Source organism: Pteropus medius, unplaced genomic scaffold (genome assembly GCF_902729225.1).
Source record: "Pteropus medius unplaced genomic scaffold, Ma_sr-lr_union100, whole genome shotgun sequence".
Classification (NCBI taxonomy): Eukaryota; Metazoa; Chordata; class Mammalia; order Chiroptera; family Pteropodidae; genus Pteropus; species Pteropus medius.
The window spans coordinates 31612-55656 of record NW_024347207.1 but is presented as its reverse complement, the minus strand read 5'-3'; the positions used below and the strand labels follow the sequence as shown (position 1 = coordinate 55656).

At 36.1% G+C, this 24045-nt stretch overlaps 1 protein-coding gene across 2 annotated transcripts in view; it reads right to left on the bottom strand.

Annotated features, from left to right (window-relative positions):
• Positions 1-69: 69 nt before the first annotated feature.
• The window catches only part of COX16 (cytochrome c oxidase assembly factor COX16), a 39676-nt gene continuing 15700 nt past the window's right edge, over positions 70-24045 (bottom strand). The window contains exons 1-4 of one of the 2 annotated variants that reach the window (XM_039876973.1): positions 15537-15769; positions 13449-13520; positions 3139-3201; positions 70-482 (exon numbers count right to left, since the gene is read on the bottom strand). In XM_039876973.1, the coding sequence (XP_039732907.1) occupies positions 366-482; positions 3139-3201; positions 13449-13520; positions 15537-15605 (321 nt within the window). In that variant the 5' untranslated portion in view covers positions 15606-15769 and the 3' untranslated portion in view covers positions 70-365. Of the gene's footprint in view, positions 483-3138; positions 3202-13448; positions 13521-15536; positions 15770-24045 lie in introns of those variants that run through there. The other variant, XM_039876974.1, reaches the window with a different exon arrangement.

Below are 24045 nucleotides of genomic sequence, written 5' to 3'. Positions count from 1 at the left end.
AAAATGTTACCCCATGGCTGGTGGAAAAGGAATATGGGTGGGTAGTTGCTAGTGGAATAAATGACACTCTTTGAGTAGCAGTGTTCCCATTTTTATTGAGTGTGTACGACATATGTGGTCAATACTGTTACTTTCATTTGCAGATGGAAGAAAATATAAAAACCTGTTACTTTCATTTGCAGATGGAAGAAAATATAAAAACCTGTACTTGACATTTTATCAAGATTATCTGTCATCAAAATACTCACATCCAGGCTTCTGCAGGTCTAGAATTTTCTTTCCACTGCATAAGAGTATGTAGTGGGAATTCCAGTTGATAACATGTTATGAACGGAGGGAGGGAGGGAGGAAAAGAATCAACATAGTCAAGTTGTCTTAGTCTTCAGGAATTCTGGATTTCGTCCTTGGAGGAGGTCAGGATCTTCCCATGGCCTGGGTCCTCGAATATTCTTCCAGTTATCAAAAGTAGAGTCCTTTATTTTCTATAGAGCCATAAAAATTAAAGTATATATATTAGTGTAGGAGTCCTGTGGCTTTGATTACGACATCTTTGAATGAATGACTAAACGAGTAGAAAGAATCCAGTAGGTCCTCAATTATAATTTTAACAAATAAATCAACCGTATATCAAGCATAATAATTGAAGCAATGACATATTTCTTAGGATTTGGAATTTTTCTTGCTTGCTATTGATGTTAATACCTATCTTTTCCTCCATTAGAATAAAACTATAAAAATATAAAAAAAGAGTCTACATGCTTTGTTTTTCAGAGCACAGAGAAGGGAAGAAGCTGGAAAATTAAAAGTTCAACTCTGAAGGTTGACCTAGCATGATACTGACTAGCATAGGTTAGCATAGGCAATGGCAGTAAATGAGAGAAAAAGAACAAAGGTGGAGACCTTAAAGTCTACTAGAGGGAAATAAGATGATTTTTCTGTCACTTGAAAAATGAGCCTGAGCTTAAGGATGAAAAGACACTCCCCATAAGCTGCCATAAACAAGGCCCTTTCAGGTAATAAAAACTAGTTTAATTACAGCTGGGTCATTGTACTTGCAGTCAGTGTGAAGCGCCTCTCAAGGAATAAAGGTAGGATAAAAGGGGAAGAACAAAAATGTTTCTTCACCCTTCTGACAATAACTTTCACACATCTGCTTTGACTGTTCTGGAAAAACTGAGTGAATAAGATAGAAAAAGAGGCTCAGAGAACACAGAATAGCTTATATCCAGAGACAGGAAAAATAATATTAAGTTTACCTTGACACATGGATTCTAAGCATTACTCTTTCACTAATGAGCTGTATAACCTTGGGCAAGTGATTGAAGCCAATGGCACTAATTACCTCCTAATAACAAAAAGGCCGGACCAAATGGTCTACATGGTTTCTTCAGTTCTCAAATTCTATGGTTTCTAAAAGAATGAAACAGAAAATCTACTCCTAGACAAACCCTCCACGGCATCACTACTAACAATAATGCTTATGCTGAGAAGCAGCAAGTTACAGGACAAAATAATGGGGAAGTAGTGAATGAAATCATTCTCTAAATTTTACTCATGGTTTACCAGGAATTTGTAATAAATATATATGAATGAACAAAATTCTATTAATTTAATGTGCAAGAAAAAGATAAATTATTTTCAAGTATAGTTATGAAATGATCCAAAGTTATAAAAAGGTCTGAAGAAAGAATGGCCTGCACCCAAATAACATTAAGGCAAACATGTTTAAGAGAATGTAAGAATAATTCCTAGATGGAATTGAAAGTTGGTGGAACAGCTATATGTAAAAATGGTCCAGTCTTCAGAGTTCTTTGGTGAAGGAAAGATTCCCTGTAGAATTCTGCAAAACATGCAGTCGCTAATTCTGTAAAACATGCAGAGTCCTTGAAGAGTAAGCTATACACGTACTGGGCAAGACCACGTAAGGATTACTAGTTAACAGACAACTGCTACAGAATTGAGTGTGGAACCAAGTCAAGAAGTGCTGAGGAAAAGCAGTGTCAATATTGGACTTTCAGCCCTGTCAGAGTGGACTTAATACCTAATTGCTATCTTGACATCCAGCTGAGACACCAAAAAGGCTGCTCTTTAAGAGTAAGGATTATACCAAAAGTAGGACCTACTTTACATTCACCCAATAAAGCTTAAAACCGAACCCTGACAAGATCCTTTGGGGAGACAATTTGGAAACCAAGACCCACAAAGAGAGGTTTGAGAAACACCAAAGCCTTTCCACTGTTCTTGCCTTATAAAGCACAAAACCGAGTTCAAAATGATCAGCCAATAATTGAACTGCATGCTGAAACTTAAATTCTCTTCAATCTATTATTCACAACGCCCACTTTTCAATCAAAATGACCAAACATATAAAGAAACAAAAAAATACAATCCACGGCCCAAAAAATGAACAAACGAAAAGAGAGAACATCCTCCCTCACCACATTCTATAATACAATGTGCTATTTATAAAACTCTTTGAATTTTGCTAATCAAAAAAAAAATGGTGGGAAATGACGCCTCATTATGATTTTAAGTAACATTACTACTATAAGTTGAACATTTCTTCATATGTTTAAGAAAGAAATTTATTTCCCTTCCTCTGGACTCTTAACATGCTTTGCCCATGTTCCTACTGACCGAGTGAATTGCTGAACTCCTCCTTCATATTGATTCGCAGATGCTCTTCATAATTAAATAAATTAATTTATTATAGTAAGATAAATAATAGTTTTACAATTTCTCATTTAACTAGTGATTTTAGAGACATTATTTTTTTAGGCCAAACTTTTGAAGTTTTAAGTATGAACTCATCAGTCTTTAAAGTTTCTAGGTTTCTTATCACATTTATATAGGCTTTTCTGACTCAAAAAGAATGCCTATTTTTTTCCTAGTAGTTTTAGCATGTTTTTTTATTTTTAATTCTTGATCCATCTATAATTTACTCATTTATAGTATATGAAATATAGATCCATCTGTATTTTCTTTTCAAATGACTATATAGTTATCCTAATACCATATGTTTAAGGTAGATAATTTTTTTCTGCACTGTTAATAATTTAAGTTTACCTTAAGGCAGACAAAACCAGTCACTGACTAGGAAGACTGTTATAAAAGAGAGACTATATTTACATACTGTACCTCATACTCTGATTCCAATGACATTTTATTCATTTTCAGTTTTTTTTCTAATTCAGGATCAATCTGTAAAAAAAAGAGGAGCTATATGTTATTTAAGTCTGTTGGATTTTAAAAAATTATATGAGAGATAGCTGGGATGGTATGGTAAATTACAAACGTATGGCAAAATCTTCCCCGTCCATCCATCCAACCATATAACGATAACTGATATGGTACTACTATCAACAGCAGCTAATACTTCCTGAGCACTTGGTATGTGCCAGGCATTTAGACATATATTACCTCTTTTAATCCTTACAAAAAGCCTATAAATATTATTATGATCATATCTAAGAATAACAGGACACAGGGAGTTTGAATAACTTGTCAAAGAGGCAGAACTTGGCTCTGAATCTTGCTGCTCTGCCTCAAGAAGTCCATGCTATTAACCACCACCCTAAACTGTTATTACACAGAAACGTTATAAAAAAATACCAATAGAATGCTGCTCTTGAAACAAAAAAGAACATCTTCCATATGCTAGAAACAAAGAAGTTACCCATGAAAAACTTAGGATTCCATAGTGGTAAAGAGGAGCCCATGCCATATTCCCTCTGTGTAGCAAAGTCTTTAGGAAAGAATGTGATTGCTGAAATTAATAAATGAACAACTACAACAAAACCCAAGTTAGATTAAAAGAGATAGCTGAACAGTGACTGAACACAGCTTAAGACCAAATTAGTACACTAGAAATACAACCTGGGGATTCCACTAGAAATGATACACAAAGAGATGGGATGAATGAAAGAAAAGGTATATTATGAAAGCTAGATCCAAAAGTTCTAACATGCCATTAAGGGTTTAGAATTACAGAGTAGAAGAAGGGCAATAATTAATAAATCAGTAATTAAATGAATACCATATAGAAAAGACATGAGTCTTCAGACTAAAAGAACACAATAAAAAGACTGCTCATCAGCAACTTAAACTATATCTTCAGTGTTGATATTGAGAAAGGATTATTTTGAACCTCAGTTTTACTTTTACTATATTCTCATTTCTTCTTTCTTGGCTTCTACTTGATGGAGTTTTTCTCTGTCACTGTTTTGACTGGTAGAAATACCTACACAAATACCAATAATCTCAGTAAATGTTGAACTCAACTATTAGAGATTTTTCTGACTGAAAGTTTTAGAAATCCAGCTATATACTACTTACAAGCAATGTACTTTAGAAAATGAAGGCATAAGGTTGAAGGCAGAGGGTTACAAAAAAGATACAACACAAAAAATATAGTGGGGGTGGGGGACTCAATACATAGCAATATATATATATATATTTTTCCTGTTTTCCCAAGGAGTTTACTTGGGCAGACCAGGGAACAGGAAGGCCTTGCATCTAAAAGAGGGTGTTAGGCCTGTTGATGGTGAAGCGTGGCTTGTGCTAGTGATGAAGGACCCAGTGGCGAAGCGAGAACTTGACCCTGGAGTCGTGGAACTGCTCAACTTCCGGTGGCAGCACTTGCTGGCTGCAATCTCCTCCAACTTCCTGATCTGGATTGGGTGGGCACCGGCAAGGTGCCTGGCCCCCAGGTCTCGGGAGCACTGGGTGACTGCGCCTGCAGCAGTCAGGTCACATTATTTCTTGTATATGCTGTGGGTGCTGCTCCGGGAGTCGTAGTGCAGCCAGATAAAGTTCTTCACCCACGGGGATTTCTCGAACATCTGCCCATAGCAGACAATTTCCCCTGAAGACTTCTTCATCTTCGGCTGAGACACAAAATACCAGAAGCGAGACTTGGTCACATGGTTAGACGCGAAGATGCGCATGCGGCAGAGGGGCGGCGGGTAGCACTTGGGGGTGGGCAGGCAGCGCCCCACAACCTGTGTTCTCACAGCGCGCAGGAGGCCTTCATAGCTCTCTTGCCACGTTCGCCACCATCCGCAAAAGGCACATGGCAATATTTTTAATGGACAAAATATTTGTGGCAAACAGCATCAAAAAGGTACATTTTATACTGATAAATAAACAGTTTTTCAAGAAGATATTAGGATTATAAAATATTACATGACTACATTGCTTTGAAATTTATATAGCAAAATAGAAATATAAGAAAGAAATACACAGAACATATAAGAGGAGTTTAACATATCTTTCCCAGAAACTAACAGATCAAGCAAATTATAAATAAACATGATTTTTGAAGATATAAGTAAAATAATTAACAAGTTTTTTCTAATAGGTATATACAGAATTTTGAGCCCAGCAAATTTAGATTGCCATTGTCTCCTCAAAAACACACATTAACCTCACATAACTGCCCTGCACCCCGAACATCCTTCTTTTGTCTTTAGCTGAAGATGATATTTAAGGTGATGGCCTGGACTATTTTGTGGAGAGTTTTACTGTTTTTCTGATTATCTCCCATAGATACAGGAGCTATACATGTTATTAAACTTCTGTTTGTTTTTCTCTTGCTAATCTGTCTTTTATTACACAGGGAATATCAACCAAGAAACACAGAAGGGTAAAGAAAAAATAATTTTTCCTCCCCTTTAATTGATTCAATCAATGAATTCGATCTATGAAAAATAGTTTAGAAATTATGCAATAGAGGTGACAAAGGGTACAAATACTCAGTAACCTAGCAATTCTTTTTTAGTACATGTGGAATAAAAGAAATACATAAGAATGTTCGGAGCAGCATTATTTTCACTAAGCAAAATTGCAAATGAATCCAAAAGTCTAACAGTAAAATGGATAAATAAATAATGGTACTATTTAGTGGAATACCACATAGCAATGAATGAATCATAGGATCAACAAGTATGGCCCATGGACCAAATCTAGTGTCAAAATTAACAGAAAGAAACCTCATTTAAAATCAAGTTGGGAGGCTAGGAAGGAGAATTCTCGTGACCTACATTGATCACGGAGCTCAAGAGGAAGAACTCTGTGTTTATAATAGCTCTCCCAATTTCCTCTTCTCTATAAAAGAGTTTTCTCTCCTTTGTTTCTCAGTATTTGCTCATGGTTCACCATTAGATTACATGTCCTGAATTGCAATTCTTTGTTGTTCCTAAATAAACCCACTTTGCTAAAAAAATATCTGGCTGTTTAAAGTGTTTGTTTAAGATAAACACTAGTCTAACAAACATCTGTTTTTGTAAATAAAGTTTTATTTGAACACAGCCATGCTCATTTGTTTATGTTTGTCTATGGCTGTTCTTAAGCTACAATAGTAGAGTTGAATAACTGTGAAAGACTCTATGGCTCACAAAGTCTAAAACAGTTACTATCTAGCTCTATGCAGGAAAAGCTTGCTGACCCTTGAATTTAGAGCTAGAACATAGATGAATTTCATACATGTAATATTAAAAAAAAAGTCAGACAATCAACAAAATGATAAGGCAACCTACTGATTGGGAGAAAATAACTGCAAATCATATATGTGATAAAAGGTTAATATCTGAAATATAAACAGAACTCATACAACTCAATAGCAAACAAACAAACAAACATTATGATCTAAAAATGGGCAGAGGATCTGAATAGACATATTCCAAAGAGGACATACAGATAACCAATGTGTACATAAAAAGATGCTCAGTATCACAACCATCAGGGAAATGCATACAAAAACCAAAATGAGATATCACCTCACACTTGAGAAACAGTATGGAGGTTCTTCAGAAAATTTAAAACAGAACTAACATATGATCCACCAATTCCACTTCTGGGTATTTATCTCAAGAAAACAAAAGCACTAACTCAAAAGATATATATACACCCCTCAAGTTCACTGCAGCATTATTCACAATAGCCAAGATGTGGAAACAACTTAAGTGCCCATGGATGGATGAATGGATAAAGAAAATGTGATTATATATAATGAAATATTACTCAACCACAAAAAAAGAATGAAATCCTGACACTTGGCGACAACATGGATGGATTCTGAGGGCATTAAGTTAGACAGAGAAAGACAAATACCATATTATCTCATTTATATGTGGAACCTACCAAAAAAAAAGAAAAAAAGAAAAGAAAGAGAAACCAAATTCATAGATACAGAGAACAGACTGGTGGATGCCAGGGCCAGGGGGGGCTGGGGGTGGGGGGGCTGGGGGCTGGGGAGGCTAGGGGGGTGGGGGAGTTTGGTAGGCAAAATGGGTAAAGGGGGCAAAAAGGTACAAATTTCCAGTTATAAAATAAATAAGTCATGGGATGTAATGTACAACATGGCAACTACAGTCAATAATAATGCACTGCATATTTTAAAGTTACTAAGAGAGTAAATCTTAAAAGTTCTCATCACAAGAAAAAAAGTTGGTAATTATGCATGGCGATGATGTTAACTAACTTATTGTGGTGATCATTTTGCAATATACACATATATTGAATCATGCTGTACACCTGAAATTAGTATGTTACATATCAATTATACTCCAATTTAAAAAGTCAGACAAAAGGATATATATTATTTTATTGATATAAAATTCAAAGTAAAAAAATTAACCACAGTATTCTGTGATTTATTCTGAAATGGTAAAAGCAAGGAAGTAATTACTACAAAAAGCAAGGTAATATTTATCTTTGGGGCAAGAGAAGGCCATTGGAATCAGGAAGAGGGACTGGAAAGGAACACGTGCCTGCAGTGCTAACAATTTTCTATTTCTTGACATGAACAGTGGTTACCTGGATGCTCAGTTTATAGTAATTCATCAAATTATACATGTATGTTGAATGCACTCCTTGGTTTCTGTGCTATATTTCACACACACACACACACACACACACACACACATAAATAAATAAAATAATTAATTACTATATTAATAACTGAATTATGCAAAAGGAATAAATCACAAACTCCCTCAATATGGTTTTGATATAAGGAAGAGGCAGCAAGAGAACTAAATATTAAACCAAGCTATATTCAGAGGCTGCAATGTGCTGCCTGACCATGAGAATCCTACAAAAACAAAGAAAGATTCCAGCTGGGATCATTCACAACCCATTTACCCATAACATGAAAGGAAAACAGTCTTTAAGTAGTACCCTACACAAAATAAACCTAACCATTCATTCCCTACAGCCAGACCATGGGGAATCTATAGAACAAAGGTTGGGATTGCTAGCATGCCTTTAACACTATATACCCATTCTTTTCACCCTGCATACCCCATACTATCAAAAGAAAACAGGGAAACAAACTCGTTAAATTATAATTCATAGAAACTAACAATGAGATATAAACTGAATTCCCAGAATATTTGAGGTCCCTCTCATTGTTCAGGTCTCTGTCTCATTCTCTGTCTCTGAATGGAGACCATGCTTTGTCTTTGGAGCATTATTCCTTCTCTAATAAACTATCTTTTTGTCTCTATCTCTGGCATGCACTTGAATTTCTTCCTGCTCGAAGTCAAGAACTCTCTCTTTCTCAATGTAGGACTTGAGTCGTCACTCAGTGGGATTCACCCAATCCTGCATCATTTTCAACTGAGAACATGGCAAATCACATAATGCTGGTGAGGAAAAAAAAAACCTGGCTAAATTATTGAGAGATAACATGACTGCACTTTGAGTGATTTTAAAGAGATTTTCAGTGTTAATTTTGATAGTGTGCAATTGTATAATTTCTGCCTTACTGACAAACATCAAAAACAAACCCCTAACTCAGATGCCACTCTACTGTATAACATTTTGATAAACCATCTTTCTGTGTCTTTATTTTCTAAACAAAATGGGATTAAAATGTATCCAATGGCTTCAAAGTAATTTACAAAATCAAAAATCAATAACAACAAAGAAACCATTATCTGCATTCTCTCAGGATTTCAGAGATTAAAGACCCACCAGGGGCAGGTGAAGTAAAGAGCTGAGAATTGAAAGGCCATTTTTATCCCTGGGTATACTTGCCAAACCAGAAAGCGCTACAGGATAAGAACAAAGGCTTAAAACCAGGTAGAGAGCTGCCTACTGGGTGTTAGAGAAACCATCACACAGGGATAGTGATGACAAAAATACAGATCAAGGGTCTTACATACCCAACATGGACACACCTCAAAGATAGTTTCTAAATTCTGAACTCATAACACGAGCATACACAGCACGGTTGGAAATCTCTGAAAAGTAGAGCTGAATTTCCTGGAGTCCCAGTTGAAAGTCACATAGGGCCATGCCTTAGGAATAGAGAAGAAGCAGAGTTATTTCAACTGCAGCCAAGCCATGACTTGGCTCACTCCTGGATAGTATCAAAATCAGCTCTCCCACTCTATCTGCATAGCAGAAAAAAGATAAACCTTTTCTGGAGAAAAACAATATTATATGGAACCTCCACAGTTGTCTACAAACAATGTCCAATACTTAATTTTAAAAAATTACAAGGCATGTTCAAAGAGAGAACTATCTAACCCAAAAACCAAGAAAAAAAATTACACAATGAAAGCAGATCTATAGTTGATCTTTGTGTTAGAGGCTTTAAAAGTAACTAATACATGTGTGTTCAAGATACTGAAGGAAAAAATAAAAATATGACTTCATGGAAGATTTCCCCATAGTATTAGAATATATCATTAAGAATTAAATGTGTATTTCGGAACTAAAAAACACTACAAATTAAATTATAAAATCAAGGATGACTTTAATAAGACATTGGACACAGCAAAAAATTCGTTTAATGACTAGAAAATAGAACAATAGAAAATATACAAACTAAAATTTTAAAAAGAATGGAGGAAAATAAAACATTAAAAAGCTAATAAACATCTTGGACATAATTAAAGAGTTTAACATTCATGTGGATTGGAATCTCATAAAGGAAGCAGAGAGAAAACTGGGCAAAATAAACATATGACAAGACAGTAACAATTTTTGATTTATGTTTTCTGTGCTTTTTTTCATTGAAATCTTCAAAGAAATCAGAAGACAATTTGAAACTCCATTTTCAAATCAGAGAACCTAGGAGCTAAGACGAACATTTTACTGTCATGATTCAATTCATCACTTGATACACTATAGAAAGCACAATCCTTGGTAAGATTTAATAGAACTAGCTCTGTATTTTAAGGGGTCAACACATCTGTGTTACCAAAATTTCCTCTTTCATTTCAGGATTATTTTAGTTCTAATCTCTGGATCATAAAAATGGAACTTTCTCAGTTTCATAGCGCAATCAAGGGCATAGTATGACAACGCATGTTCTCATTAGTGTAGTACATACAAGGTTACTCAGCAACTGCTATTTTCAGCTAAGCATTGGTGTTTTGGGGGGGCAACAAGTAAAGCGGATTTAAAAAGTACTCGCCTGTCTCATCCTGAACTTGTGAGATTCAGTCTTCATATGTGTTTTGACATCCCTGTCTCCACCATGCCCAATCTCAAGTTCTGTTTTGCATATTTTGTGGTATGCTCTATTTTGGTTATTTAACTCCCTAATCCAGTTCTGTGTCCTTCCATCTGTCATTAAAATAAGTCATTTAGCTTTCTTTTTCAGTGTTGTCTGGATCATACTGACATTGGTATTCTAATTGTTCTCATTTCCATTATCTGAATCTTAGAAAACCTGGTCACAATATTTACAGTGTTAAAAATTAAACTATCACTATTTCCTTGCAAAGTACAAAGCCATAAAAGACTGGAAATGCTCAGGATTACAACACACTTCCTTGCCCACTTATATTGTATTACTTGGAGTGATGCAACAATGGATGACCTATTATTGTGGATCCACTGTTGTCGGCATTAGGAGTCAGGAGAAAAAAGAGTAATGGCTACTAAGGAAGGCAGATAAACTATGTCATACCTACTTGTACAAACTGTGTCAAGCTATTGCTTTCAGTTTATTTTCTTACCCCACCGCATGGTTTCTGTACTTTCCTTTCAACCTTCTATACATATGACCGAAAAGCAGGAATTTTTGTATGCTGAGACGCTGGACTTTCAGTCCTAAAATTAGGACAGTTCCAGGAAAACTAGGATGGCTGGTCACTCTGAATCAATACCATCTTTCTCCACCCTTCTCAAAACTTCTCAACTGAACTAATCTTCTCTCGCTCCTTCTCAACCAAATTTGTCCTCTCAAGCTCAGTCTTGACCTCAGCAATCTCACCCTCTTGACTGCCCCGCCCTGATCTCAATCTCTCAACCCTTAAAACCCCCATCAACTTCAACCAATCTTATCCGCTCGATTCCTCTCAAATTTAGTCTATCTCATCCTCTCTACTCTGTCTGAACTCAACCTCCCCTAAACACTGGCTCTTCACTTCACCTGAGTTTGACTTCTCAACATCAACCAACCTGAACCTCTCAATCTCAGTTGGTCTTGCCCTCTGATCCTTCACACCTGAACTTTGTCCCCTCTGCCTCCTTCCATAGACCTTTACCAACCAGACCTCTAAACTTGCTGTCATGACTTCAACTGACTTTGTCCTCTCAACTTCAACCAACCTCATTCTCTCAATTTTACCCAACTTAGTCCTCTTAACTTTAACCCGATAGACCTCTTCTGTTATCCCAATCACCTCATTCTCTTTCCTTAACTGAATGATTACCACCACCATTTATCCAATCCTCAAAACCGAAACCTCGAGTCATCTGAGATTTATTCATATTTTTACATTATATACATCACATTAGTCATCAAATACTATCAATTCACTGCTAAATATTTTTCTGGAACCCATTTATTTTTCTCTATCTTCACTGCAAATGGTTTATTTCAAATTCTATTATTGTTCAGCTATACTGCTGTCAAAGCATCCTAACAGGTCTCTCCACCACCTATTGAAACAATCTCTTCTCTTCTTTCTTGCTCCTACAATCCTCATCCACCCTGTACTCTGTTGCTAGAGAGATTTTTCTAAAATGAAAATGATCATATGCCTAATACTCCCTCTTTGTTATAAAATATTAACCGTTTCCACCATTTAGCTCCTAATCATTCTTAAAGCCTTGATTCAAAAGTTGATACTTCTAGGAAACCTTCTCAGATACATACCCCTTTCCCAAGTCTAAACTCTATGCCTCTCCTTGAAATTTTAGTAATGTTTTATACAAAATTCTAATACATTTTACTGGGCACTGTTATATTATATGTTTAGGTACATGTTTATATTAGGTGTCTTCCAGACTCTATTATGCTATAAGCTTTGTAAGAACCAGTTTCTTAAATCTTTACCTGTAGGATCTAACACATGATAAACATGTGACAAATACTCAATTATTTTTCAAATACATACATGTCATCCTACTTCCAAAAGTCAGGTTACTATAACTTTCATCTTAAAGCAAAAGAGAAAGAATTCCTTAATAAAAAAAATTGGCATGCTAACAGAAACTTTTGAACTCAGTTGATAATTGCTCTAGTCCCTCATAGAAACTACATATTTTTTAAAAATGTAATATTTATTCTAATACCTACTGTCTTTAAGACTAGCTGGAGTTTGATGTTTCTCTTAAACCGCAAAATTAACTGAGACAATTGAATAGGTCTTTAATACTTTTTACTTTTCTACCTATATTACAGAGGTCTGCTCATGAAACACACACACACACACACACACACACACACACGTAAACTTAGGGAAAAAACCTCCAATAGTAGATGTGTGCCACAAACCAAAGCTACATACTTATGAATGAAATTAACCAAAGTTCTTATGCAACGTCTGGCCTGAATTTGAAGTAACTGTATAATCTATAGGGTGAAAACACTAGCTCTACCCCTAAATAGCCATGTGACCTTAGGCAAGTTACTTAAGCTCTCTGAGCCTTGGTTTCCTTGCCTGTAAAATAAAGACAAATATATATATTTGTCTTTACCTGTAGGTTCTAACATATGAATCAGTACAGTCTCACCACAAAGGCATACTTATAAAAAGGATACCTAAAAGATAGGTACCACTATTTATAATGAAAAATAATTTTCCTTTCTTTTCATATTAGTTACTAAAGATGAACAGCACTTTATAAAATCACTGATATTAATATGAAATACTAACTTATAATTGAAGTAACAAAATAAAGTGAAATTTTTGTCTCATGTTTTTTAGTCTTCTCTAAATCCCAGAAACAACCAGACCAGAGCATATGTTGCAGCAGAAAGCTAACGATATTGAAAATTTTCTAGTGAATGAGAAAGATCACTAAATTCTTTACATTTCATGTTTCATTTTCATGTGATTGTTAATGTTAAGAGCCGAAAGATCATACATCAGCCTTGAAAAACAAAAGAATACTCATACTGCTTAGTATATGAGTATACACATCTCCTAAACCAGAACATGCATATATACAGACACACGTCAAACTCCAATTACAGTTCTTACTTTAGTCTTCACAGCATCATAACGGATTTGTGAAAACTCACGAAGACCAAAAGAACCTCCAACAATCAACAACTGAAACAAAGAAAGAAAAAAAATTAAAACAGAAGGGGAGAATTCAGTCTACCTATAGATTATTTATCTAAATGCCAACAGTGACAGATAATACAAAATCCTATATAGATTATTGTTACTGGTTACCATCATCTTTCAGAGTAGATGCAGTATATATACTGTCACTGGGAAACATTTTAGTACATTACCAAATACCAAAATCAGTACCTCATACCTGTATTTGACCTTATGCTTTAAATAACATCATCACAAGCTTTATATTAGTTGATTCTTACAAAAGATCTATGAGCTAAGGGGAAAAAAATCAATTTAATAGATGAGAAAATAAAAGTCAACTAAATGACTTGTCCATGATTACAATGGGTAAAGCCAGGAATAAAATTCTGGCCTTGTTTCTTCATGACCAAAATTCTTTCAATTTTATGATTTTACAAAATAAGCCTATTGAAGAGCATTTTTCTTCATTTTATTACCAAGTGATAAAATAATCTCGTGAATATACTTCTAAGGATGTGGTAAATCTTAAAAGAGCCCTCAAATTGTCATTGCTGCTTTATCATCTCCTCCAATAACCTAATGGGCTTTAATTCTTCATCCTAAAGCTGCAAAAGTCCAGCAATATGGAAAAATATTAAGTATCATCCCTACTTTCCTTTTTATATCGATATATTAATATTACCAATTAAGGAATACAAAAAGGTATAAAACATTATAAAATAGAAAAATTTATAATTATGAAGTTGACACACTTTGAAGTTACAAAACCTTGAGGGTATAAATTTCAAAACCCAATAAATCTGACAACATAAGATTTAAAACATCTATCCCAACAAATAAATGAAGTAAAAACAACATAAAATCTAAAGACAATAAATCAGGTAAATATCTGTTACATATAAGCAATTAATACTTGCAATGTCAATGTGTAAGAATTCTTTGTAAAGTGAAATAACTTGTCTCTTAGTTTCAATAAAAAGATACACCCCTGGTTTTCCTAACTCTTCAGTTTCCCTCTATCCATTCTTTCTCACCTTTTCAACCTCGAAATGATGGAGTACCCTCAAAAGACTATCCTCAAACCTCTTCCTCCTATTTACAACCAACACTGAGACCCTTGGTGATGCCCACTTATTTAGATATGGCCTCTATAACCTAACAACCTCCAAATGCACATTTTCAATGAGAAATATCCCACTGAAGATCTGCTTTCCTATTTAACATCTCCACTTGAAAGGTATACACAAATTAACATTTAACCAAAAAAAAAAAAAAACCAAAAAAAAAAAAAAAAAACAAAACCCCTCTACTTTCAAAATATTTCTTGAATCTGAAATTTTTAACTATATCCTCTTCTAATACTGTAGTTAATAGTGTACTCCAGGCCACTATCATCGCTATTCCGGGCTACTGCCATCATAGAAGTTACAATCACATGTTACAATCACATTTTAAAAATCATTTGGTCTTTGTCCTGGGTTTCTGGTAGAGACTACCATGTAATTTCCTGAGTGCTTTAAAAATATAAACTATAATACATCGACCTCTCTGAAAGGCTGCTACAGTGTGGCAGGAGCTGTGCTAAACACTCAATTCACAAGGTTTTATTTAACTCGACAACGACCCTGGAAGAACTGAGCCAGTTCACAAACTAGGAAGCTAAAGTATGGAGATGACCGAAAATGTACAGTTAAATTAAGTAAATACATCTAGTTCCAACGATCCAGAGTATCTTCAAGCTGTAGGGGAAGAGGGTGGGGGGAGCTAGTTTAGTAATCATCCACACTTGGGTTAAAATCTGGTTCTGACATCACTCTCTGAAGCAGCAGGGATGGTAATAGGGGACCCTCGAGAACCCACTAATGGCTGGAGACTAAAACAGCCTAAAAGCTCTCAGCCTATCGCCAGCTCCTTCCTAACCCAGGTTGCCGTCCGGGCCTTACATATCCAACCAGCCGAACTTGAGGTCCAACCTCTTCCGCAATCCCGCCCCCACACCTTTTTCCTCAATGCACTCACCAACATGGGGACTCCGTAGCGAAGGGTCTTGTTCTTGCGCAACGTGCGCGTCACCCAGTGTATAAACATGACTGAACTCTCAGATCCGCCGAGACGCCCCGCCAAACAGGCCCGGCGCGGCCTCGCGAATCTCAGCGGCTCAAGCTCCCTCCCAGACCAAGGACGTCTTAGACTCAGCTCCTTAACTTAGCCTTCGGCAGCATGGTCCGCTCCTGATAGGCCTCCGCCAGGCAAAACCAATCGATCCATCGTAACATACTCGCTCCTCCGTTCGGAAATTCGCGTGTCGGAGCTTTGGTTCCCGCAGGCTGGCTTGCAATAGAAACTTAGGGATTTAAATCATATTGATACTCATCGTCAAATGGTGCGGTACCTCCCATGTTCTGGGGCTTGACCAACATCTTGTTAGAACATCCCTGACTGCTCAAGTCAGCTAAGGGGGCCGCGGGGCGGGTGGAGCTATCCTCTATGGCTATTCGTGGGACGGAGAGTTTACCAGATTAATAAAGATTTTTTAGAAATAAATCGCCACGAAAGGCTAGGTTGAATGGTAATCAGAGTAACGTCTTGCTGTCACTGAACCTTTAATGTTAATGCTTTTACTGTGAAATAGTCTGTAATCTTCAGTCTTTTATGAATGTTGATTTTTCACTCACTCAGCACACCTTTTTTGTGGGTAATTAGAATGCTCCAGGAACACAAGAGATGAAAAGATATGACCCCCCCACCCACCCTTTAAGCTGGCAATCTAATGGGCATGCAAAAGGTAATTCACAGATAGCATCACCTACCAAGTACTACATAGTCACTCCAACTTTCTTAGCAAGGAATTTAAGGCAATTTGTAAAAATACTTTGGTCTGCCTTTTCTGCCACTTCTCCTCATTCACTCCATACTCCCTCCTGGAGGAGATATTATTCCCTGAGTATTCCACAAACTTCCACATCTTCAAAATGCAGCTTCAGAGACACCAGGTTCTTGAAGCCTCCCTTACTGGAGAGGCAATGTAAATTATTCCCTGCTGGGAGTCCCAGTAGCCTTTGACTAATATGTGCAACATAGCGCTATTATATAGTTCTGATGCAGGACATGGCGAATGCCCAAGTGGGAACTCAAGTCCTACACAGAGACAGAGACAGAGGCCTTGACTTCCTGCAGGAAAGAATTCAAGCATAAGCCAGAGTTAGAGACAAAAGGAAAGTTTGTTAGAGAAGGAATAATGTTCCACAGACAGATGTGGTTTCCTCTCAAAGAGAATGCGAGAGACCCCTAGTATTCAGTTTTATATCTGTTTTTTCCTTTCAGGATATGGCCATGCAGCATTGAAAGCACGAGAAGTAGTTAGTTATCTCAGCAGGAATCTTCCTGTAGGTTCCCTGTGGTCTGGCTGTATGGTTGATCAGCCAGGCTCCCATGTCTAGCAGCTTGTAGCAGGCTATGAATACAACCCGATTTAATATTTAGTCAATTTGTGTAGTTCTCATGCCTCTTCCCCGTATCAGTGTTAGTGTATAGTCATTGTTCACCAAATAACATATAAGCAAAATGAAAATAGGAGAGTGGAAAGAATATTTCTGTTTAAATTTGAAACAGAGTTTTCTTTTGGCTTCTACAGCTAAATAAATGAGTTGCCCTCCCATGCAAAAAAAAAAAAAAAAAAAAAAAAAGCGTCACCTAAGCTGAACCAACAGAGATTTTGAAGAGATCAGGACAAAGCTACTAATACTTCCCATACACTTATTTCTCCAATCTTCCCTCACCCCAGTCTCTTCAGGGAAGAGACACCTTGCAAACCTACAGACTAGATCAGTAAGAAAGGTAGGAGAACTTAACCTGAGAAGTGAAGTCAAACTATATAGTTGGGAGTGCTGGGAGAAAATTATGTAGCAGTATGGGAAAGAGTCTGGAGCATTTGTAGAATTCAAGAGGAATTTAGGATTAGAGAGATGGGTTTTTAAACAGGGTTGCTATCATTTACAAATAGTCTCCTTTATTGTTGTGATTCTTTTGTATTTTATTTTGGATTGTTTGACTTCTGCTTTTTGTTGTGTGTTTGTTTAGTTAATCTTTGAGCAGAGAATCATATAGGGCCATAGGGTTTATTAGAAAATGTATTGTGAAGTATGCAAAATCTGTATTTGGCATTGCCTCTCTCCTTATTCTTATGCTTTTGATATTTCAGAACTCATACAGCATCCAGGTTAGTTAAGTGAATTATTTTTCTCAATTCCCTTTCAGATCCTGGGTGCCAAGGGCACTATTCTAAAAGTCTAGACCTTTTCCTACCTTTTAACTACATAAAACATGACCTTACTGGGTCTGACTCCAATAAAGCTCTATACTCAGCTAGTAGTTAATAATGGATTAAATAATATACCTATATTCTAGGTAATGCTATAGCTGATAATCTGTTAACCTTTTCTGATCAAGCATGTATTCGATTTAAATGAACACGGATCTTCAGGCTCTCATTGGTTCAATCATTCAAATAAGCATTTGAGAACCTTGAGATGGTCTGTCTATATGTGTATTTTGTTTTGTTTAAAGCACTTGAGTAACATCTGTTGTCCACCACTGGTTTAAAAAAAAATGTCAAATATCATTGTACATATAAAGTTTTCTATAAATCAAAACATAATGCATCCTTCCACAGATAATTAAATAAAAAAGATATGGTACATGTATACAATGGAATACTACTCAGCCATAAAAAGGATTAAATATTGCCACTTGCAACAATATGAATGGATCCTGAGAGTATTATGCTAAGTGGAATAAGTCAGATGGAGAAGGACAAGAACTCATATGTGGTATATAAACCAAAAAGCAATAAACGAGCAAGCAAAACAAATAAACAAAAAAATCATAGACACAGAAAATAGAATGGTGGTTACCAAGGAGGAAGAAAGGTGGGGGGAGGAGGAAGAGGGTAAAGGGGGTCCAATATATGATGATGGAAGGAGACTAGATTTCGGATGGTGAGCATACAGTAGAGTATACAGATGTCATAAAGTTGTACACCTGAAATTTATATAATGTTATCCCAACAAATTTAATTAAAAAAAAACACACACACATCCAATAAAACTAGAACATGACACCTAAAAAGTGAATCTATTTCTTAAAGTAACCACTTCAAAATCAAGTAACACTATTTTACAAACTAAAAAAGTTTTTTCCAGTTTTATTGAGATATAATTGACATACAACATTGTATAAGGTTAATGTGTACAACATAATGATTTGACATATGTATATATTGTGAAATGATTGCTACAATGTTTAGTTAACATCTATCATCTCACATAGTTACAAAATATTTTTTCCTTGCCATGAGAAATTTCAAGATTTACTATAACACTATTAGTAACACTATCTTGAATACCTCCCAAATCAAGGATATAAAAATATAAATTATAAGTTATATATTAAAAAGGAAAGAACTTCATATGAAATCCTATGACTTAGGATGACAGAAAATAAATTTTCAACTTAGAAAAAAAGAAAAAGACCCCCTCAAAAGAACCCAAAGAAAGTATATAGAATGAGTCGAAACGAAAGCTAAAATAAAAGAAATGGAAAACAAACAAAATCAGAAGGCTGATTAATATAAAACCAAAAGCTGGTTATTAGAATCAATATATTAAGAAAAAAATCAATTTATTAGGAACAACACTAAAAACAAAGCCATATATAAGAAAGTAAAAAGGATTATATAAAAATTTGAATTTTTATTCTATTACATTGGCTAAGCTAGAGAAATGCAGGGTTTTGTGATAAAACAAATGATGATTTAAAAGTCAAACGTAGCAATTACTAAGGAAATTGGAAATTTACCATTAAAAAGGACTACGCCCAGTGCTTGTGACAGAAGGAAATATTCATCTTAATTGAGCCAAACCATAACTATCTTTCAAAAATCCAATGAAAAACTGGTCTTTTTAACAAACAGGGTGGAAAAATTGGGCAAAGTTTAACAACAGTGGAAATAAAATACATTTTACTTATTTCTCAACATCAATCACAGCACAAGTTCCCTTGGAAAGATACTTTGTGATCTTACACTCATTATCGAAAAGAATTAACCTTTACTTAGCACATCCACAGAAAAGCCATATTTATTTAAAGTCTAAAATAAATTTCCTGACCCCCTAAAATACTCAGAGAAAGAAAAGCTTTTTACACTTTTCTTATCTCAGCAATCTGTCATTCACTTTGTTCTGGCCAAGACAATCATTAAATGACACTTGTAGTGATGCTGTTAAATTTCCTTAAATTTGTACACCAGCACCCCTAGAGCCAGATTAAAATACACTTGTTTCCTATACCCCCAATCTCATGCAAAATTTGATTACTCCTCCACTAAGATTTTATTGGAGATCATTATATAGGTGCTTTTACTGGTAAAGGAATTTACAATTTCATGAATTGAAGGGCCTTTTCCCTCTGATTTTCTGTGTGAACACAGAGTTATTATCAACCTCCTTTGGCAGTTGTTTTTAGGTTTCTGGAAGCATTTTAGTTCTTACGTCTTGTCCTGTATGTCTTCTCTAGGCACAAAGTTCTTCACTGTCTATATATGTTGAATATTTCTCAAACAAACAAACAAAAAATGATCACTTTCTGTGTAGCCCCAGAGAGAAATTTAGAAACCCAAGGGAAAGGATTGGAATCTAGAGCAGTAATGAGAGAGAGAGAGAGAGAGAGAGAGAGAGAGAGAGAGAGAGAGAGAGAGAGAGAGAGAGAGAGAGAATTTTGAAAACAAAAGTAAATGTGAACGTAGTTGGTATTAGGGCGAATTTATGGATGGAGAAGCTAAAGGATTAGTTTGTGGATTGTTTTGTGAGAGGCAGATTGGGCTATTGGGAGGAAGTACCTGAAGTGCATTGTGACCGGGAAAGGGGTGTGGAGACTGTATCTAGGGAAACTGAGTCCAGGGTGCCCTCAGGACTAAATAAGCTTGAAAATAAAGCTTCTAAGGAAATTACACCAAGTTGAGAATTTATCCAGAAAACAAGTCAGGGGAGGGGATGTAGAACACACAAACTTTAAAGTCTGTAGGAAGACACTGAGAGTCTGGCATTTCTAAGTGAAAGGCTGGGGAGGAGAGGGATCAGAGAGAAAGGGTGGAGTGTGGAGTGTAATGAGTTTGCAGAAGTAGGCAGGAAGCATATCATATGGTCCCTTACAGGTTATGCCAAGTATTTTGGACTGAATCTGAAAGGCAATGAGAAACTTTGGGGGATTTTTAAGCAGAGGAGTGACATCACTGATTCTGTTTTACCAGGATCTCTAGCCTATAGAGGACAAATTGGAGGGAGACTCAGTAGTGGATAGTAAAGAGAATAGTTAGGAAGCTAATGTCGTAGTCCAAGAGAAATTGGATGGTGGTTTGGACTAAGATTCAGGGAACAATGTGAGAGATTGAGAATAGTGGGAAACAGAATAAAACGCTTAAAGCAACATGTCACTGAAGTTAATAGACCCAAGGACTACTGGGTACCCAAGGTCATTTGATGTGGCCGGAGACAAACGAATAGCCCTTGCTTTAGATAATAATTGCTGTCCAGAAAAGTTGGCTTAAAACTTTTATTTCTGTAGAGATATAACTTTTATTTCTGTAGTGGTTCCTTATTAACCACTGACATCATGGACAGAGTTTGAAGTGCAATTCCACTGTGGCTGAGGATGGATGAAAGTTGTGATATGGAAGAATTGCTCCCCATTAACTGCTTGGGGCCCTGGCAGGTACATTGCCAGACCCTATCGTGCAGTAAAGCTAGCTACTATTTTAACTGGTAATTCATTACCAGTCCTGCTTCTGGTTTCAAATCTTGACTATCAAAACCCAGTGGCATTAACTAGAAAGAAAAATTTTACATCTCTAAAGTTCTACTTTTCTATCTTTAAAATGGGGAAATAATTTTAACCTAATAAGTTTATTCAGCATTATGTGATTTTTACTACATGCCTGGAGAGTATTTAATATCACTAGTATTTTTATGTGCATTCTTGAATTTTGGGTGGTGTCTGGCCATGATGGGTGCTCCGTCGAGTCTGACAGTGGTCACTCTTCACCTCATTTCCAAAATTGCACCAGGGGAAATTTTTGTTGGCCTTTTTCTGGCTTCTCTTTCATGGAGGATACATTTTTTTGTTGTTTTGTTGTTGTTGTTGTTGTTGTTGTTTTTTTAAACCATTCCTAGGAAATGTGTCAATGCTCTTCAATCTGAGACTCAAGGAGATCAACATTTGGGAGTTTTCTCCTCTCAATTTTACTCCCAAAAGTCCCATTTCAACCTGCAATATTCTTTGTTAGTGGTCCTCACACTACAGTCCAGCAGAGCCTCTTGTTTTTGTAAATAAAATTTTACTGGAACACAGCCACACTTTTGCTTATAGTCTATTAAAACTGCAAAGAACCAAGGCCTGTAAAACCTAAAATATTTACTATCTGGTCCTTTCCCCAAAAAAGTTTGCTGCACCCTGGTCTTTTCTGTTTAAATTCTGGTTTCTTTCTGTGACAGATTAAGAATAACCATACATTCTTTGTGCTACTCCAATCAAGGGGTGGAGTTCAGGTGCCCTTCCAAAATGACTCTAGGGTTGGCCATGGCTTTGTCTGACTGGTAAGACATCAGTGAATGTGACCAATGCAAAGGTTTGATCAGTGCTTAAGAAACACTTTACTAAGAGCCCCACCTCCTCCATGCCGTGAAATGTCCAGTTTAATCCACCAGAAGATGAGAGGCCATGTGGAGAACAAAAGCACCCTTGCCAATAACCAGCACTAACTTCCAGACAGGTAAGAGAGGCCATCTAAGGACTACATACCCGTTTTGCCATCACATGAATGCAGATGCATGTGACCCCGGGTGGTATCAGGAGAATGAGTCAATCCATGGGATCTTTTTAAAAATTATTAAAATATTATTGTTTTAAGCCACTAAGTTTTGCAGTGGCTTATTATATAATTGATAACTAACATATTTTTCTTTGGCCACCAGGGAGAAAATGGCCATTTTGTATACACTACAGTTACAGACTGGCACTTTTGACTCCAGATCTGAACTTTGCTGAAGCTGTGTGACAGAGCAATGATGACCAACGTAAACTGCCTTTTCTTTTCATATCAAAGTCAGCTATATGCACGGTAACTTTGGCAAAAGGTCAACATTCAGTTTTGACAGGTCTATCATGTGGCACAAATCCATTTCTACCTTCTATGTATCTTGTAAAGCTTTGGGGGATGAAGGGGCCACAAGTAAGATATTAAAGGTTGGCAACTGCTTTCCAACTTTGTGTATAAATATAGAATGGTACTGCTACTGCTATTGTTGTACCTAGTGTAGTCAGTTCCCTATTATCCATAATGGAAGGCTGGGCTAGCAAGGTTGAACCAAATTCAGTATTATAAACTTTAATTTTCTGAAATGGTGGACTCCTCATTGGCTTGAAGTAAATTTCCAGGTCTAGAACTAGCTATGTATCTTGAAGAAGTTATTCACCTCTTTAAACCTTGAGTTACCTTATCTATAAAAATGGGATTATTCATACTGCCTTGCATATGTGAAAATTTGTTGGTATTAGTTATACAAAAGGGTGCACCAATGTAGTGCCTGGCACAGTGGAGAATAGGGACAGTATAGTGTGATCGTTATGCATGCAGATTCTGGAGCTAGACTACCTGGGTTAAAAATCCCAACTCTGGCATTTAATAGCTGTGTAACGGGCAAATTACTTCATCTCTCTCATCTCACTTAGCTTAGCTCATCTGTAAAATGGGGATAAAGACAGCAGCTGTTGTGAGGCTTAAATGAACACATGCTTAGAACAGTAGCTGAAATACTGATGAGCTCAATGTAACTGTTAGCCAATTAGTACTAGTAAAGTAGTATGATAGTGCTCTTATCCTTATTTCCGTATCTCTGTCAAAGCTAAGCCTCAAATTGATCAGATTTCTTTCCTTTGTCCATTGTTCTCAGAGGTACTACTCTAAGAAGTTGACAAGAAAAATTTATTCAACAATCTTCAAAATAAGGTGGAGAAAAATTGTGAAGATTCATTGACAAATGCAACAAGTTTTTATTCAACGCCAATACTGAGCTTGGAACCGTGATACACCCTGTTATCTCATTTGCTGTATGTGGTATCAAATAGAAAACCTTAGGAGATGGTCATCTACTTTGATGGTCTCATTAACATATTTAATCTGTAGTGATATTCCCTACAGGATACAGTTTTATGCCCATGTATCTTCCAAGTTGCTATAGGGCATCTATTTGACCCGAGAAACTGAATGCTGTTAAAATCCAGGCTGTTTAGAACCAAAGCAAAATAAAATAAGGTACATAAGGAAAATAAGCTTATAAAAACTAACATGGTCTGGGGGTAAAATGCACATATATCCAGGAATAAAAATTCATATTCAAATCAGAACTGCAAAGACAGAATTAAAGTGGGATTCAATTCTGTGATTCCATTTGCAAATCTGCAAAATAAGGATCAT